The 13894-nt window shown below is 40.7% G+C and overlaps 2 protein-coding genes and 1 long non-coding RNA gene across 4 annotated transcripts in view; 1 reads left to right on the top strand and 2 right to left on the bottom strand.

Annotated features, from left to right (window-relative positions):
* Positions 1-1653, bottom strand: part of LOC310743491 (putative RNA-binding protein Luc7-like 2) — a 32929-nt gene extending 31276 nt beyond the window's left edge. Inside the window, exon 1 of the mRNA XM_083573824.1 lies at positions 1480-1653. Within this exon, the coding sequence (XP_083429950.1) occupies positions 1480-1611 (132 nt within the window). The 5' untranslated portion in view covers positions 1612-1653. The remainder of the gene's footprint in view (positions 1-1479) is intronic.
* A 153-nt stretch (positions 1654-1806) lies between these two features.
* LOC310743555 lies at positions 1807-6487 on the top strand. Its single transcript, XR_014539095.1, has 2 exons — positions 1807-2336; positions 4360-6487. It is a non-coding gene; the product is annotated as an uncharacterized lncRNA (long non-coding RNA).
* The window catches only part of UBN2 (ubinuclein 2), a 49911-nt gene continuing 40695 nt past the window's right edge, over positions 4679-13894 (bottom strand). Inside the window, exon 17 of one of the 2 annotated variants that reach the window (XM_083573750.1) lies at positions 4679-13321. In XM_083573750.1, the coding sequence (XP_083429876.1) occupies positions 13272-13321 (50 nt within the window). In that variant the 3' untranslated portion in view covers positions 4679-13271. The remainder of the gene's footprint in view (positions 13322-13894) is intronic. The other variant, XR_014539032.1, reaches the window with a different exon arrangement.

The following is a 13894-nucleotide window of genomic DNA, read 5'->3' as shown; positions in this document are numbered from 1 at the left end:
CATCTGTCTATCTCTAGAGCAGTGGTTTTCAACCAGTGTGCCGTGGCATCCTGGGGTGCCTTGAATGATGTTCAGGGGTGTCACGGGCAAGACTGGCCTCTGTCTCTCTTTTCTTCTCTCCCTCCTCTGATGCCCTCTTGCATCTCTGCCTCCCAAAAGCTTGCACAGCTGTTTGTTGCAGCCCTGGCTACAAGCTCCACAGGTGAATGGTGCCTTGGGCTGGCCAGGGGGTGCTGGCTGCCAGGAGCTGATGTGGCCTTGGAGTAAGCAAGCAGTTGAGGGAGCCCAGCCAGCCCTCCAGCCCTTGCTGTTGGGAATGAACAGATAAGTCCCAGGCCCCTGTGGAGCAGTTTGAGGAGGTACCTCTCTTTGGAGCAAGGGGGAGCAGCTCAAGAGACCAGGGACAGCAGCAGTGGCTGCCCAGAGGACTCCCAAGGAGAGGGGAGAGGACAGGAGGCTGAGAGAACACTCCACAAGAGAGGCTGTTCGAAAAAGCGTGAAAGGCTTTGAGCTCTGCAGGCAAGGGGTGACATAACTGGGCTCCCGAGCCCCATAGGAGTGCCACTCCTGCAGTTGGTCAAGGGAGCCATGGACTCAAAAAGGTTGAAAACCTCTGCTCTAGAGACACTGGAGTGTGCCTCCAGGGGTACCACTATGTTAGTAGCACCAAAGTGACCTTTGTAGCACAAGCCTGAGCAGTGTGTATGGAAGTCCTGGGCTGACCAGACAAGACCCGCCTCTCGGCCTCGCTTATGTAGTCTAAATGAAAGCAGAGCAATATGTTTGACACCAGCTTGGCTACAGGAGTTGCTGGAAGAAGGCGTACAAGGCACCATCCAGCCATCTTAGGGACTCCACTCCAGATTGGTGTAGGTAGGGTTTACTTCTTAGCCTTTTCTTCTCCTGGAGATGTCCCACAAGGCAGTTGGTACTGATTTTTCCTCAGGGTTTACTCCCAAAGCCTTTCTCACGAATGTTTATAGTTTCTAGGTGGCTGATGTTTAGGATCGGTGTTTTCCTTCTAGATGGGGCCTCTTACCAGGTTGAAAAGCCCCATATGCCCCTCACTTCCCTCTACACCATGTGCAGAGACAGCCTTCTTTACCACTGGACCCCCTATTGGTCTCATTCGCTCAAATTGCTTTATATCAAGATGATTTTCTTAGCTGATAAAAGCTGAGAGCAGACATCAAAAAGAGGGTTGGTATATAAACCAAAGCAGTTTGGGTGCAGTGTACTGGATCTAACAACTTGAACTGGACCCATAAAACCGCAGGGAGAGGATAGCGGAGACCCTAAGGCGCGAAATGCACTCTTATAATTTTATGAAGAGGCTAGACGCTATAGTTATCCACGGCAGCCGCGGGCAGCGTGCATTACCGTAGCCTAGAAGGTCGACATTATAAACGACATTACGGGACACACATTCTGTTAACGCAGCGACCCCACAGCCGTGCCGACTCCTCCTCACCAACGTACCCGGTGGGCGCGGAAGGCTTCCTTCAGATATCGGTAAGCCTCCGTCTTCCGGTAGGAGCGGCCGCCTTGCACATAGCGGAGCTCGCGCAGCAGACCGCGGAAAGTACGGAGAGGCGAACCCAGTGCCGCCATCTTGGCCAAACACTTCGGTTCCTCTCAGCCAATGAAACGCCGCAGCCCGTTCCAGGTTCAGCCAATAAGATCAGCCGACGGGGGAAAGCGGAAGAGCTCCTTTCACCCGCCCTGCAGGGACGGCTAACAGAGCCGAGATCAACCGAACTCCGCGAGCTGCGAGGGCGTCGCGGCAGCCGCGTGCCTAAGTTCGGGGTCGAGGCGTGACGTCGGGGAACGAACTGAACAGGCAGGGCGCGAGGAAACAACGGCTGTTGGACTCAAACTTCCGAATGCGTGGGCGTGGCCAGGATTTGTGGGGGGGGAGGGGGCAGAACCGAGATCTCTGCGATGCAATTCGTGAGTTAAGTGTTTCTATGTATTTCCGCGATTTGGGGGGAAGCTGCCCCCGCGCCCCGCTACACCCATGCCTGAAATCTCCGGCCAGGCACGGCGGGAATTGTAGTTCCACAACGGCCTGAGGACCGCTGGTTCTCCCAGCACAGAAGACTTCCCTTTCAGAGGTGCCTTGACAGCCAGGCACTTCCACCGCCAGCCTTGCCTGCAAAGAGACTCCCAATAGTGGTCAGCCCTGGTGGGTCCCAGAAAGTGTTCAAAGGCGCCATAAAGGCTTAGCTGCACATTCGTGGCGTAAACCTCCTTTTATGAAGCGGGCTGGGGTCCACCACATTTTATGCCATAAATGTGCTAAGCCTCCGTGTGCTGAAGACGAGGGCTGTGAAATGGTTAAAGAGTTTTACTGTAGAAAGGCTGTGTGAAATGAACACGCCGCACGAAAGCTACGCACAGTGTCAAAGTTACTCATAAGTAGTATGAGAGAGTCGGCAGAATATTACTACTCTGCGTGTCGCTCACGTTACCGTTAGTATAACTGTAGTTAATGCAGTTCGCGCCTTCCTCCGACTACCGCGCTGAAAGGAAGCGTAATTCTTCAAACAGCTTCAAAATGTAAACTGAATAACAGAGGGGGAAGGAAGGGTGGAAAAAACATCACCCCAGATGGGACTCGAACCCACAATCCCTGGCTTAGGAGGCCAATGCCTTATCCATTAGGCCACTGGGGCTAACACAGTTTAAAGTCTTCCAATCCTGTTATTGTATCTAACATCGCATTTTTCGTAGACAGGTCCCACCCCTTCCATATACGTCGCAGGTTGCTCATCCGGCAACACTGTGACGTTTGCATGCCGGACGTTGCTCCACATATTTCTAGACACACGAAGGCGCCCATAGATCTAAGTAAGGGCTCTCTGCATTGCGAAGGAACTCCGCCCCACCCGCCTTCTCTTGCCTTTCGGGGTAAGAGTGCTGGAAATATAAAGGAATCAGTGTGAGAAAAATAAAAAAGTAGGGCAAGGCTACAGGTTTTCTTTTGTGGCAGTGCTTTGAAGTAACTCTGCTCTCTTCACTCAAAAACCCTTCTTCGTTAATAGGAGGTGCTTGTCTCCATAACTGGCTTTTAAGGCAGAAAGCGGAGTGGTTTGGTTTAAGTTAAAGGCCATTCGCCTCTTGCTGAACGCAGACATAAACATATTTACAAGGAATATGCGTATAACAGCCTTTGCATGTTTATTCAGAGGTAAGCCACCACAGCATTTTTCTTCCAAGATAAACTTAACAGAGCTTTAGAAACACATTGCTTTTCTTTCCTAGTTATTTGCTCACCTACCATCCTTGTAAAATGCACCACAGTTTTAAAATGCTTGCAAAATATCATGCATCCCTTTTTTCATTAGCATAGTTCTGCTAATAATTCCTCCAGCTTCCAAATTTGCCTACAAGGCAGATTTTTAAAAAACTATTCAACAGTTTATTAAGGGATGCTTTACATATTACAGTATTTCCAATTCACAACAATCCTGTCACCTGAGTGAATAGTGTATGGCAGCTCTACAATGGGCAATATATATCACCAGTTTATCAGTTCTATCGGAACTGGTTGTACTGTATATGAAAAAGCTCTAACAGTGTTTCTGTGTACAATTACCTCTGCACAACTGAAGTACAGTATTAGGAAAAAGAGTAACAGTAACATGACATTATAATGCAGTAACATGACAATATAATGTATCCCATGCCTGGATTACAAACAGTCTTTTCCCATTTTAGGTTGGAATCCTCCATGGTGAGGTCTGACCTGAACAGTCATGTATGCCTTAGTAACATCTGGATTAGACTACTGCAAGGTGCTATTGTGAGGGTGCCTGTGCAGTATTCAAAAGCCTCAATGGGAACAAAATTAAAATTAATACAAAAGAAATCTGCCAGAGGCACTGGCAGTTAATGCTGGTGTACTGTCATACTCATTAGCTCCCAATCCATTTGCAGGACCAATTCAATGTATTGGTAAAAAATTAAAGGTAAAGGACCCCTGACAGTTAAGTCCAGTCGCGGACGACTCTGTGGACTCTCATCTCGCTTTACTGGCCGAGGGAGCCGGCATTTGTCCGCAGACAGTTTTTCTGGGTCATGTGGCCAGCATGACTAAGCTGCTTCTGGCGAAACCAGAGCAATGCACGGAAAGCTTCCCGCCGGAGCGGTCCCTATTTATCTACTTGCACTTTGATGTGCTTTCGAACTGCTAGGTTGGCAGGAGCTGGGACCGAGCAACGGGAGCTTACCCCATCATGGGGATTTGAACCACCGACCTTCCGATCGGCAAGCCCTAGGGCTCAGTGCTTTAGACCCTAACCTGCCTGTGTCCAGGATAGCTTCTAGTTGAATCTACCTGCTCTCTTGCATTCTTAGCCAAGGTGCTGCTTCACATGCCACTGTCACGAGAGCACATTTTTTGACAACTGGACCTAGACTGAGGATTTTTCTTCACACGTAGTCTTGACAACACACAACCCTCTTCTTGCTTCTGTAAATATCTTTTTTGTGATCATTTGGAGATCAGGTATATTAGTTTTTGCTTTGATATTTTGTATTTTCATTGTACTCTGAATCAGTATTGTCCTCCCTATACTGTTAGTTTTGTTGGGTTTAAAAAATGTATTATTTGATAGCAACATTGCATGTTTTAATGACTTCAAATACATAAATAAATAGCAGAAGACGGATGGGCTTATATGTACATTCCTCTTTATTTAATACAGCACAGACACATGACACATACAAAAGGGGGAAAAAAACACTCATGAAGGCCCTGCCATAGTTAAGAACAGGAACACCTACACTCAATTGAACAAGGCTCCCACTTCAGATCAGATATCTGCTAGCTAACTACAGATGCATTCTTAGAGGAAGTCTGTTGCAAAAAAATAAAAATCTGCACCCTGTTTGGAAGTTTGAAAACTGGGAATTCCTGGACTTCAGAGGCAGGCATGCCATGAAGAAAATTGCTTCTGACATCAAGAAATTTTGGTTCTGGAACAAATATATGTTATTCAATATGTTATTGTTCAGGTCCAAACCATGATATAGTGTGCTAGGAGTAAAAGTATTTGTTTCCCAGATAAATAGCATTTTAAAAATTGAGCAAACCTTAACGTACACTTAGAACTGGGGCAGGCAATTGTGACAGCAGCTTTCCCTTTTTCCTACTCCAGTTTTAGATGGATAGTAAGCAAGCACCAGTTCTGGTGAGGAGCCTTACATATTTAAAAAAAGAACAAAAATACAAAAAGGAGGGCGATAGGGGTATTTACAAAATTCATGGCTGGTACAGTACATCATTTAAGACACACTATGCTACAATCTTTCAGGTCCTGAGATTATTACAAAAAAGTTAATTCAAATATTGTGTTCAGATTCGGTTTGAGAGAGGAGGAAAAGATAAAATCATTTACGTCACGTCAGTAGAACACATCTCCCTAAAAAGCAAAACCAAAAGCAGTTGGCACCAGTTATCAAGTAGCTGTGTTTGGCTACTCAAGCCCCCTTCTCTAAGAGAAGCCATTTATATTTGTTGCAATGGAGTACATTATCACATGGAAGATGTTTTAGGAGAGTATTCTCCCCACATGAAGCCAAAGGTTTCCCCTTCAGTTACATAAAAACTCCAATTCTAACTAGTAAGGTAAGCCTACATGTGGAACCTAGAACACAGTTACTGCTTCAGATGTGTTTGCCAAGTATGGTTTATTACAGCACCACTACTTGATAAGGAAGCTTGTTACATTAAGGAGGGGTATACAAACTAGTAATTTTTTAAAACTACTCATGTGTCAATTTTGTCAAGTAGTGAGCTAACCATGTAGAAGTTTCCTCACTTTGTATAACCTCTTCTATTAAAATACCTAGCCAACTGAGCTAGGTATTAAAAGCTTACTTCTCCCCCAACTGAATGTTAATAGGTGAGGAAAACACACACACACACACGATTCAGCAGAAAGGTTAGAACTGCTAGCCTTTAAACTTCAAAGCTCTACTGTTGAGTGATTCCCTTTATTAGGAAATGCATTTTATTCTTTTGTTCCAGAATAATTTCTGCTCAATGCTCTGAATTTATAATGACACAGGCACTCACTTATAATAAACATATTGTGACCTAGAAAATACCAACGGATGAAATGTAATGTTCAGGTCTGAATGTGCTAAGAGGGGGAAAGGGGGGGGGGAGCTAGTTTATAATGATAAAAATTCAACGCTGCTCAGCAGGTTTGAGGTCAAGTTAAGCTTATTTTAAAGTAACGTAAGTATAATTGAGTTTTTGCTTGCTTGCTAGCAGTCCAAATACTCTAAAGCTTAGAATCTACCTCCAACACTGAGAATGAATGACAAAAGTGCACCAGTTGCAACATCAGGGAGTTTAGTCAGACAATTATTTAAACCACACAAGGTCCAACACTGAAATGTGCAAGAGGAGGCAGAAAAGTATCAGGATTTTAACTTGACTTACATTTAGAGGAGGATCTATCTAGAGGAAGAGTTAGTTAAAATGTCCAACTGACATTTCTCTGTGTACAGGTGAGGTATTCATTCACTTGCAGATTTATCAAGTTCTGTTTGCTGATGGTAATGAAGGATATTTCTCCCACAGTTACGTGTTTCATGTCTGCATATTTGATAATGTCAAGGCATTACATCATCAGATTTTAATATCGCTCTTAAAGCCATGAAGTTTCTTCATGACACTAGCTTTGAACTGGTGAAAGTCTTTTTGCTTTTTATCTAGAGTTTAATTTCCATGTTACAAAAATATTTCTGTAGTATACACATTCAAAAAGCTATATCTTGTTTCTTTGGGTAAACGTCACACCAGCATGGGAAATGTATATGTGCTACTGAATGATAAGTCTAGTTATATGCATAGTTTATTTTACTGCCTACTGAATCAAACTAAGGCCTTGTAGAGAGAAGGGAAAGGATGAAAACAAAGACCATCCCTGCCCCCATGCTGAAAACCAGTTGCTTCTAAATAAACATTGAGTGCCATGCCTACCATTTAGCTTCCTCTGAATTTGCTTGTTTATGCCAATTTATGTTTTATGTCAGGCAAGAGCATATCCAGTTGTTATCTTTGCTGCTAAATGTCAGCACAGCAAGTGAAAAACCCTCAGTCCTTAATGAGGTGAAAAATAATTGAATGTCGTGTACACTATTTAACCGTCTACAATAGGAATGGGAGAAGGCTTCAGAAAATTATTTGTTATATGGAACAAAGACACTCTTACCCTGCACAAGAACTGCTCCATAATGCAACATTTATTGTAAGATAAAACTAGAGAACCCTGGTTTTCTGCTGTGCCAAACGAAAGGATAATTCAATTAGGGAAAAGAACTGAAAATGGTCTAAACATGGAGCTTGCGTTTCCTGGAGCGAGTGAGTCGAATGGTTCCAAAAAAGCTATATGGAACAAAGACTTCTCAAAGCTCTTTTAAAACTTCAACCACCAAAAAATTGGTGGGAGCTGTAAAAAGGCAAAATTGAGCAAAAGGGTCCTGAGAAGTGGATTCAGAGAAGAGTAAGGGCAATTTCTGCACTGTCACACTGATTCCACACCACCACATTTCCCTAATACCTCCGCCCATAGAAAATGACACATTTTGGGGTTCTTTGATGAAGTTATGTTTAGAGCAAGCTCATTTTTTTCTAAATGATGTAAGTTCCTTAAAGCTTAATTTTAGGCCATAGCTCAGGCTTCAAACAAACAAGGGCATGGCTGTCTCTCTCTTCCCTCCCAATTAGAACATTCCTTGCTAAACGGAAGTTTGTTCAAACCCCTTTTTTGACTAGAGGTAGAACAATCTCCTCTCATATTTGCACTGGAATTAGGAAGAAACTAACTCACCACATAGATAATATCTCCCTCAGCCACAATGAGCCACCTTCACTTGAACAGGTATAGCAGTATTCAGCACTGAGTGCCCAACCATTGATTCAGAATTATTTTGACAGAATGCAACTTAGATTTGTTTTCGAGATAGTAAAACCTTGTTAAATAATACACTGTTAAAGAAAATCCAGATTACTTTTTTACAAATATATAACAAGCTTTAAAATGCACATTTACTTATTCTGATTGCTAGGTTGTATTTTTACTATTCTCACAGTTCATTAATTTACAGTAGTAGGCGTCATAAAAATATTGACATTAAGTGAAATCCTGTTGTGATTCTTTGCTTGAAAACTAGTTTGCTACTCTTAATTTAGCAAGTTTGCTACTTAATTGCAAGATTCTTGTGTGACTAATTCTGACACAGATTTTTAGATATGTATCTGAGCAACACAAGGAAGCTCAATATGCATGGGAAACAGTCACTTTAAGTAGGAATATTTAGTCACTACTGTCACCAGATAGCTGCCTAGAGATCCAAAGAACAGGTTCCTCAGATGGAGTAGAACAAGATGAAAAGGATTCTACCTTTTTAGCCAGCACTTTTTGTGCTGCCGGAACTGAAATTAACTTTGCTAGTTTGATTTAAGAAATACGAATTCTTGATACAATTTCTATAATTTGTGGAAATTTGTTCAGTGCTTCTTTTTTTTTGCTAAGAATGTTAACATTTTGTTGAGAATTGTGTCACACTTTAGGAATACCAGTTCAAGTTTATTCAATATTTATACCACTATCAGACTAGCACTATTATACTAAAATTTAATATGCAACCTGAAACTCCAGTGAGAATAGTTCAGCCCATTTCCAACTAACCACTCATTTCCTTACAGTTGCTCAAATACACCTAATTACCATACTCTCACCTGTGTCTGTGTTCACCTTTGTAAGTAAACATTAATGCTACAGAAAACATATGAAACATTAGGGCTGTTGGGAATACTGCCATGTGTGAAAGCAAGCACCTAATAATGAATGCCATGATACAGCGGTGATAACATTACACACACTAATTACAGAAGGGAAAAGTCATTTTAACAGCATAAAGTCATATTGGCAGGTTCAAGGTTCTTCCAAATACCTCCTAGCACTTTAGGACCTCTGAGTATACTTTTTGAGGAAAGTTGGGAACAAAAAACAAAGAAAAGGCACTTAACCAAAGGACAAAGGCCTGAATCAAGTAAGTTGGAGTGATAACACTATTCAGAGACAGAACCAAATTATATAAAAACTTTTACATGTTGCCATAAAATTAAATTGCATAAAATGTTGATCAGTTGTTTACCTTTGTGTTTAGTTTTTAGAAAATAGAAAAAGCAAGCAATTCTACAATGACCAACACTGGAAGAGACCTGGGTGAAAACCTTCCAAAGCTTAGCCTGACTGCAGGCGTTACTTCTTCCCTGCAATACTATCCTGAAAAGTCCCAAAATAAAAAAATAAGCGTAGTCACTATATCTGTTGCCAATGCACTCCAATAAATCAAGACATTCTAATCTTCCTGTGGGCAACCAACTCTAAAACCCATCTGTAAACTAGATTTAAATTTACTTATAAATATAGCCAAAAGTTCTTTCCACGAATGTAGCAGCAAACATAAGACAGTTGGGAGCATTAAGAGACTATCTGTCAGATGATTATGGTTCCGTATAACTGATGGTAGCTTCGGAATTGCAGAATCTTTACTTTTGTACCAAGTGGAGAGGCTATGCAGAGGTTGGATTAGACTGCTAAAAATGGAAAGAAGTGTCATATTGCTTGTCTACCCCACTTCCAGCCTATACTACTAGATAAATTAAAAGTCACTTCTTATTTAATAAAACAGATGTCAAACCCACAGCACCCACACCTGGGACTTTGACAACATTCCCAACCATCTTCCGGGAGACAAACAGATATAAAAGTCTGAACAAAAAGGAGTAATTTAAACCATCAACTTTTATCTTAAGGTTGGAGAAGAACAATATATTGTTAAGACAACTGACGTTTTTGCATTCTGTAGTTCAATGCCTGTATCCTTTATCTAGATTTTGGATAAATTCCAGATAACCTAGAAATTGCTAGTGTGTTCCCATAAGGTTAAGCACACATAGCAGAAGGCATAATTTAAATAATATTCAATTTCCAAACCTGTACTTGAAAATTATTGCTTGTATTTGAGGCTCAGAGTGAGCTTGCCATTTTAGTTCCTGGTTCAGCTCAGCTGCCCAGAATAACAGCTTTGACTTATTGCTTGTGAATACTGAGGGGGTTAGGACAAGAGCAACTTGAATTCCCGAAGACCTTTAAAAACACCACACAACTAAATGGAATCTTACTATGCAGGAAGTTCATCAAATTAAACCGCATTAGAATGCTATTTATCCTCTTTCTAGCCATTTCATTAGATCCAACTGTTTAGCTCATGTACCTATATCTTTTTATTTTTTTAAAAATGCTGCACTTCATTGTGTTGATTCATTCCAATATCTTTTTCGCCCTTTACTGTGCACACAGTGCAGAGTTGGCATCTATCATTATTTTACTGGTGTCACAATGTCTTCAGATACTTACAGCTGGCTGTTTTTGAAACTTGATAGTCTGAGAGTTCACATTGTATGCCCAGCTTATTCCTGTTTGACTTTTTTGTGGCGAGATGAATGACTGTGTAGTCTGACCTATCAACTCATTCACTGATTTAATATATTATTAGAATACGCATGAGCTATACTGAAGGGGCAGGCAATTTGTGCTATTTTTGTTCTAAAGGGGGAAATTTCATTTTTCAGTAGCTTAACCATGGACTATAATTTTGCTTTATAAATACAGAAGAGCTTAAAAGGGAAAAAGTGACATAAATGAATTGTCTGGTACAATATTTCTATCAGTGATAAACACCTGGAAGCAAAAAACTAAGTCTGCCAGAAAAACATTTGACCTCCATACTTTCTCCTACTGCATATTAGAATGAACAGAGGGGGGAAAGGAATATTGCCTGCTTAAGATTTCGTGTTCATAATAAGATCTGCAAAGGCAGACTCATCACATGCCAAATTCTCACTAAATTCCTTCTAGTTAAGCCAATGTAATCTCACATTTGATGGTATTTCACTGAAAATACATTTCTACCTCACTCAAGCAATAACTGCATTTATTATTTTTATTTTTTCAACGTAGTCACACTTTCAAGATACATTAAAAAAGGATTCAAAAACATACTTAATTTGCAATGCAGGCTTTAAATTGCTACAAGGGAAAGCCAACACTATAGTAACAAGCTTGCAGAGAATGTAAGATTTTGTATGTTTATGTATGGAATATATGCTGTGGTGAACAAGGAAGTTTTTACCTCTATCTCAAGGGTCAGCAAAATGAGTAAGAGAGGAAAATATACCAGTTAATAGTTTTGGGACTCTAAGGTTTGGGGGAAATGAACCAGCGAAATATATTCTGAACTAAGTATGGCAAGTTTGTAGTCTCTTCTACCAAACTACAAGAAATATTTTAGAAAAGTCTTTTGTTTACCTTGCATTTGGCAAAATTCAATATTTAACTGAGTTTTTTATTCCATGATGTTGTGCAAAGTTCTTTATTAGTGGGCTCAACCCAACATTCAGTTACTGTGTTTATATTATATATTATTTAAATATATGTATATTTTTACATATAGAATTAGTGTGAAATCTAAATTAGTAAATATAACATATCTGGCTTTCTAAGATGAAGGAACATACTTGGAAACAAAAAACGTGTCTGGTAGAAGGCAGCAGCAAGTGTGATCTAGGTCACTATACAATAAAGCTATACAGGTATGTGGGTAGAACACTATGAAGAGCCAAAGATTTCTCTGAAGTTTTAATGCAGCCACTCATATTGTTTAACGGACAAGCTGCTTGTCTGCTTAAACTGTAGCTTGACCAGTTGCAGTTGAAGTTTCAAAGAAACCTCCAGCTATACATGTTCTCCTGCGTGCGCATATACCTTTATTGGAGAATGGCCTTCATTTTCAGATTACTTAGATTTTTCAGTTTTTTCAGGCTAGAACGGGTCAAAATGTTTTAGTAAGATTTAAGTGAGAGAAAACAGATACTTTTTACAGAAGAGCACAATGTCTCATGCCTTCTTGATTTTTCTTAACAAAATTATATTTTGATCCAAATATTCCTTCTGTAATAATTACGAAGTGCAATACAAGATTTGCCTCCCCAACATCTAATATATTGCTATCAAAAACTGAATGTCAGCAAAGAAGTTGTGTCCCTGTGCAACAAGGGGGCCAGGTTTTATACCTCCTAGCTATGCAGGTATTAGGAATGCTGGAGGTACATATTTTAAGCCAAGGCTGAAGGCACCTCAACTACTCTTTGGAGAAGGCTTTGAACAGTACTGAGAAAATTAAGACACTGTACAAAAGCAAGCTACATGTAGTTATTGTGAGCTGGAAATCAATACAGTGTGAGACTTTTTAGAGCTATTACAAGAGGGAGAAGAACCAGAGACAAGACTTTCTTCACAAAGGATCAAAACTGGAGATTTCTGGATTATGTTTATGAAAAATAAGGCAACTCTGAAGTACTACAGCAAGATTAAGGGCAGGAAAAGACTTTCTTCAGAAGATACTGAAAGCAAGATCTGGTCTGATGAAGCCAAGTAAGTTCTCATTTTATATTTGAGTATATGAAGTTAAATTGAAGAATGGTTACAGAACACCCTCCGACTTTTCCCTTCCTCCCATCTTGAGAGGAGAAAAACTCTACCCTGGTCAATGACATTACCTATGGTGAACAATCCTCCCCGTCTGTAATCTTTAGGCTCTTCAAAGAGATAGTGACAAAATGGCCTTAGCTTGGTGTGGAGAAAATACTTTCTTCCTTGCTTTTTCTACATAATCACAATTTTTGCTTTATATGCCACATTATCCAAAGCTGTACAGAATGTTCCTAACTGGCATATACTGTAGGCTTCCCTGGGGACAACAGATGTATGGCCTCACTTGCATGATGGATAGAGATGTTTATTTTAGCTTCCTTTCACAGATCCTCTATCAGATATCAGCCTGAAAGAAGGTTTGTGCTGCTGTAGGTTTGACAACTGAACCTATTTGGCCAAACCTTTCTGAGCTATTCAGAAAGGATAAAAGGCTTTGGGAATTCACTAGGAGATATCAAACTATGAACCATTTTTACATGAACACTTTCCTCCTTTTCCTTCTCTCTTTGATCAAGTATTCTTTTCTTTTTCTTCTTCTCCTCCTCCTCCTCCTCCTCACCACAGTGCTTGGAATCAGAATATGTAAACATTGACAGAAACAGCAGCTCTGTGTCCGCGTAAGCACTTTCCCAACTGGTCAGTCTCCATCAGCAAAGCAGAACCACTTTAACTCCCTTGCTCATCAGGACATCACTGGGTTTTCCTCTGTAACTTAGTGTCCCCTTTACTTTGGCCTCCATCTGGAATTTGAAGATGAAAGGGGGGGGATTCATATAAGGTAAATTGTCTTATTATGTAAATTACGCTCACGAAATGTATGTTATATGATGGAAACCTGCATTCCCACTTGGCAGCCATTACAACAAAAACAATTTTCATGCAACACCTTTGTGGAATTCATTGCCACACTATGTGGTACATTCCAATAGTACAGCTGGATTCAAAACTGGCAAAGACAAAACTTAGCAAGTAGGCAAATACTAAGAAGCCTAGCCATGCCAGATATGCCAGTATACCAGCACCTGACTCCAGAAGCAAGAATGTGGGAGATAGGTTAATTGGTCTGTTTCACTGAAATTCCACTCCAATTCTTTCTGATAAATATTTATTTGAGAAAAATGCCTTATGAAAGAGCTCAGTTCACTTATTTTATATATGCAGTGACAGATAATCAAAGTAGGTGAAAACCCAAAATTCATCCCAAGTTGATAATTCTCATTGAGATGTAGAGATAAATAGGCCCTCAAGTATGCTCAGAAGCCATTGTTAGGTCCTAGGGTTTTCTGGAGTGCTTCTGGCAGCTGCCATCATGG

Source organism: Podarcis filfolensis (genome assembly GCF_964270895.1).
Source record: "Podarcis filfolensis genome assembly, chromosome: 10".
In the NCBI taxonomy this organism is placed as follows: domain Eukaryota; kingdom Metazoa; phylum Chordata; class Lepidosauria; order Squamata; family Lacertidae; genus Podarcis; species Podarcis filfolensis.
Note: the sequence above shows the minus strand (reverse complement) of the source record. Positions and strands in the feature narration are given on the sequence as shown.